The sequence below is a fragment of the Phyllopteryx taeniolatus genome, chromosome 4 (genome assembly GCF_024500385.1).
Source record: "Phyllopteryx taeniolatus isolate TA_2022b chromosome 4, UOR_Ptae_1.2, whole genome shotgun sequence".
NCBI classification, from domain to species: Eukaryota; Metazoa; Chordata; class Actinopteri; order Syngnathiformes; family Syngnathidae; genus Phyllopteryx; species Phyllopteryx taeniolatus.
In genome coordinates, this window is record NC_084505.1 from 18,136,897 (window position 1) to 18,141,864 (window position 4,968).

At 43.0% G+C, this 4,968-nt stretch overlaps 1 protein-coding gene across 1 annotated transcript; it reads left to right on the forward strand.

Moving 5' to 3' along the window:
- The first annotated feature begins 235 nt into the window (after positions 1–235).
- etaa1a (ETAA1 activator of ATR kinase a) lies at positions 236–4,617 on the forward strand. Its single transcript, XM_061770125.1, has 5 exons — positions 236–627; positions 1,930–2,129; positions 2,225–2,337; positions 2,503–3,674; positions 4,372–4,617. The coding sequence occupies exons 1-5, from the start codon at positions 441–443 to the stop codon at positions 4,467–4,469; spliced, it is 1,770 nt and encodes a 589-aa protein (XP_061626109.1). The 5' UTR covers positions 236–440; the 3' UTR covers positions 4,470–4,617.
- Positions 4,618–4,968: the final 351 nt, after the last annotated feature.

Consider the following 4,968-nt stretch of genomic DNA (forward strand, 5'->3'; position numbering starts at 1 on the left):
TACATTTGCTTTTCTTTTCTTTGTAGAAAACACTTGATAAGCATGAAAAAGAATATTGCATGTTTTATAAATAGGATTACCATGTCATTGTCCTCTGTTCTTTTCAACAATCAGCCCATTTCTTAGCTACCCTTTCTGTATATCTTTTTTTCTCACATGTAATTAGTCATTACAGTAGTACGCATGTATAGTATTTACAATATTTGTATATTTTGATATAGTATATCGTGATATGAACATTCGGCATTGCTGTATTGTTTGTTTTAATCGACGATGAGCGATGAAATTTTAACCCTTACATAAAACGAGAAGAAGAGTGTGGCGCATGCGCTGTGACGTCCAGGACAGTTGGACAAGATGGCGGGACACTCAAACTGTGGGTTGACGTTGGAGTTCCAACATGTCAGACGTGACTGTAAAATGTTAAATGTTTGCATAGAATGTCACGTTCGAGTGTAGTCATTCATGTCGTGGAGCACGTTAGCAGCGTGTTAGGGGCCATGAAGGGACACGAACAAGCTCCGTCTCCGAATGCGAATGGCCGCCGTCTGAGCCGAAGCTTCAAACTCACCCAGCAGACGCAAACCTCCTCGGATAAGTCGGACTCCTGCAGCAGGCCAATTTCCGGTCAGTTACAAATTTGATTCTTGTTTTGACGTGGACGTCTACACCCGTGAGTCACAATCCCGCCATTTTGCGTCTAACATTAGCCTGAGCCGAACTGCATTCAAATTCGTCCGGTTTTATGCAAAGCCATAAAAGTGTACGAATAGTTTGGCGTTAAATTTCGCGTGTAAGTGTTTTTCTTACAAATACAACTTTTGTCTTCAATTCGGCATGGATGAACTCTGCCAAAAATCTATTTAATATCCTTAAACGTCGACCCAAAGATGTTGAAGCGCAACATTTACATTTATAAACAAATCCATCATGAATGTAATATTTACATATATATTATAAATGGTATGTTATTATTTCTGTTACTTCTCAGGATGTTGAGAGTTAATGTTTGGGGACTTTATGGAAAAAAAGTTTCGAATCAGACGAAATAAACCAAAACCCCAAAAGGGAAATCAAGGAGCAAAACATGTTTTGAATACAGTGAATCCTCACATTTGCAGGATTTCTATATTTTTAACCTCTGTTAATTTACTGAAAAACAAGTTATAATTCGCTGTTTTTGTGAGCAATATTTCTTATTACTCACTTGTTATTAATGCCAAGGAACTATGTTGAAGTTAGTTGAGTCTAATTTGTACAAACCTATTGCTTTGTCATCATCTTGGGGCATCAATTTAGGCTATCAACTTTTTTGCGGGGTCTCAATTACTCGTTATTTGGGGTAGGGCTTGGCGATGGTCCCTATTCCCACCAAAGTGAGGAGCTAATTGCAGGGTAACACTGCACCGTAAACCCCTGCATATTCAAGGTTTACTATACGTATATTTTTATTTCTGTGGAACCAATCCCCATCAATTCCTTTAAAAAAATAAAAAAAATAAACACCTCACCTATTTAAATTGTTTTCCACGATGCCACAAGACTTTGTAACTAGTGATACATCTTGACTGAAAGATGAGCTTTGTATGTTGGGGAGGAGCTAAGTTTAGCCTGGGTTGTTAGTGAAAGTTTAGGAAAGTTTACATGTGCAGTTAGGGTGCATTTTTTTCCAAAATGATGTGTATGCGATTTTATTTTAAGCATTATCTTGTAAGAGTTTGAAATTATATTAAACTTGTTTAGGATCATAGTTTGTGGCATATTAGAAATTCTTAGAATTTGGGGGTGGGGGGTGGTCACTTACCCATGTTTTTTTCACTATACTATACTTTAATATTTGTGTAAAACAGGAAGTTGCCAGTCAAATGAAAATGGAGTGCACTGTGCTTTCAAGACTTCATGAGAAATGTATTTGACGTTGCATTGCAGATTTTAAGACCCCGACCAGGCCCACCTCGTCCAGAGTTTCCGGAGCTTTCAGCGGTGAGTCTCCGCACGAGTCGGACGCACATCACGACATCATCTGGGATGCCACATCGCCATCGCCACAGCGACTCGGCAAACGAGCAAAGAAACACGCGCCGGGCGTGGTGAACATCTCCGACATCGTCAGCAGGATTGCGCCCGAGGTGAGTAACGCACACCTTGTCCAGGCGTTTGCTGGTGTGACATCACAACTGGCGTGTGCGTGTCTGTGTGTGTGTGTGTGTGTGTGTGTGCACAGCACGGCAGGCCCAAAGTGTCGGAGCCTGCTTTGCAGCAGTGGATCGGCGACAGCGCCGCCATCCCGTGCACTCCTGACATTCAGGTGCCCAAAAGCAGGAGGAAGTCGCCCAGGTGGGTATGCGCTCTCTGCCGTTGTATTAGAGTACGCAGCGGGCCAATAAAAAATGTGCCACGGGCAGCAAATGGTCCCTGGTCTGAAATTTGGACACCCGTGGTTTAGTTGGTCAATTGTGGATGTTACCATGACGACAGGCGCTTGTTGTTCTTGCGTGGTAGATCCAACGGCGTTGACGACCTGCTGAAGTTGGCCAAGCAGTTTGACCTCAATTTGTTTCATCATGGCGACGAGGAAGTGGAACAGAACCCTCCGAGTGTGTGTCTGCAGTCGGAGGAACGCGTTCAGAGCCTCGAGTCGTCCCCAACACACACAGATGATGATCTCTACTTCCTGTTTCATGAGTCCACTCAGCAGGTGATCACAGCTCTGAGTCCGTTCACGGCGGCTGAGAAATCTCCTACGATGCCTTGCAAAGCTCCCCCACCGGCAGCGAGGGGCGTGGGCTTCCTGGACGGCTGGGAGGAGGACGACCTGCTCGACGACTCGTTACTCGCCGAGATGACACAAAACCCAGAGAACTTCTGCGGGCCCAAACACAGTTCCACGCAGAAGACCTCCTGCCAGGCGGTGATGCCGCCGCCTCCTACGCCTTTCGGTGTCGGCCGGTCAGGAGGGAGAAAAACTTGGGAGAAATTTGGAACTTGTTCTGATGTTCGTCTTCCAGGAAGCTCCTCAAACATCCAAACGTCTTTGATCTCCAAACCAGCAGGAAAAGACTTGGCGAACGCTCATGGATTATTTTCTTCTATTTCCATAGCAACAGAGAAATGCTCCATGCCAGGTCCCACCCTCAAGCAGGTTCCCACCGTCCCTGATTTCCTGGATGACGATTTGGACGCCATATTTGCGTCGGAGCCGCTGTGGGACGACCCGGACGACGACAAGATGCTGCGAGAACTTTGCGAGGACATGGAAAGTCAGATTGGCCAAAAAGCTACCAGTCATACGGCCGGACGCTACGGCGCCATAGGAAAATGTTCTTCTGGAAGCTCCGGTGGGAAGCGGACTGTTGCTGTGTCGACCGCAGCACCATCCTCACTTCCGCAGCGAGGAACCGCACACCAGTTTACCTTTAAGAGGCCCAGCAACTTTGTTTCAATGGTGACCAACAAGCCTGGTTGCATGACAACAAATCACCCTGTTTCTATGGTGACCAACAAGCCTGGTTGCGTGACAACAAATCACCCTGTTTCTATGGTGACCAACAAGCCTGGTTCCATGGCGACAAATCATCTTGATTCCATGGTGACCAACAAGCCTGGTTCCATGGTTCCCAACTGTCTTGTTTCCACGGGGACCGGCAGGCCTCTTTCTGTGGTGAAAAGCAAAGGTAAGTGGCCTGTTTTTTGTTTGGGGGGGTTATTCTGAAGGGGAAATAAAAAATATAAAATGTCTTGTTATTATCGATGAAACATTTAATCAACTTTCTGACCTTTCATGACAAAAATGTCACTCGCTAGCTTTCATCCAGCAAACAAACCAGAAAGTGAATTTATGAATACAGTGGACCCCCCGCATACTCGCAGTTCGGCACCCGCAGATTCAACTTTTTTCAATTTGTGTTTTTTTCAATTTCTTTTTCAATTATTATTATTGTTATTATTTGCGTATTTGTTTAAAACAGTTATTGGCGGTATATGGCGGTATATCACCATTTATTCAATATTCTTTAAGGATATTATTGAAGAATTTATGGGGTTTTAAAAAACCAAAAACAAAATTCCCATTGCACTTGTAATGGGCGTCTACCATTTGTGGATTTTGTCTATTCGCAGTCCCTATCCCCCGCGAATAGCGGGACTCCACTATATATGAGATTCTAATTTGTTCCCACCGTTACTTGTCATTCATCAGCCAATCGGCAATGAGCCTGCATGAATGTTAATGCTTTATTAGCATAGTAGCGCCTGCTCACTTTACATGGCTTTCTTATGCCAGGATGTAATTAAAGCTACCGCCTATTCTTTTAGCAGTACATCATAATATTTCAAAAATTAAAAGTGGTGTGCTTGTTGTTGTTTGTCAAGCGCTCGTCAAATGTTCTGCGCTGGAGATCGAGCGGAAGAAGCAGCAGGCCATGGAGCGCCGCCGGCGTCGCTTGCAGGAAGTCCAGAACATCAAATGAACCCTCAAAAACCACCTTCCTACTTTTATTTTTTTATTCTTTTAACATTAAACTACATTTAATTATGTCCTTGTCATTTTGTCACAGCCAACATGGTGTTGGAAGTCCTCACAAAATTGTTGTAAATAAACTTGTGACTTCAGCAGCAGTCATTAAGATTTCATTTCCCAGCATGCAACACGTGCACTTGGGCTAATCATATGTGCATTTTTATATAGTGCACTAGAGGTGGGTGATTGATGTTGAACATTTGAAATATATTAAAGGGTTATGCTTAAACACTGTAAAATAAGTTGACTTAAAAAAAATCAGTGCCTTAAGAAAAAACATGACTATTTGAATAATTTAGGTCGAACTTTTTTTTAGGCAACAAGTTTGCATAATTTTTTTGTCATTTACATTTTCCTTTTTATTGAAATGAAAAAAACTGATTAATTGAAAATCGGACATTGGAATTTATTAAACTCAAACGATTAATCGAATACTGCCTGATCATTGT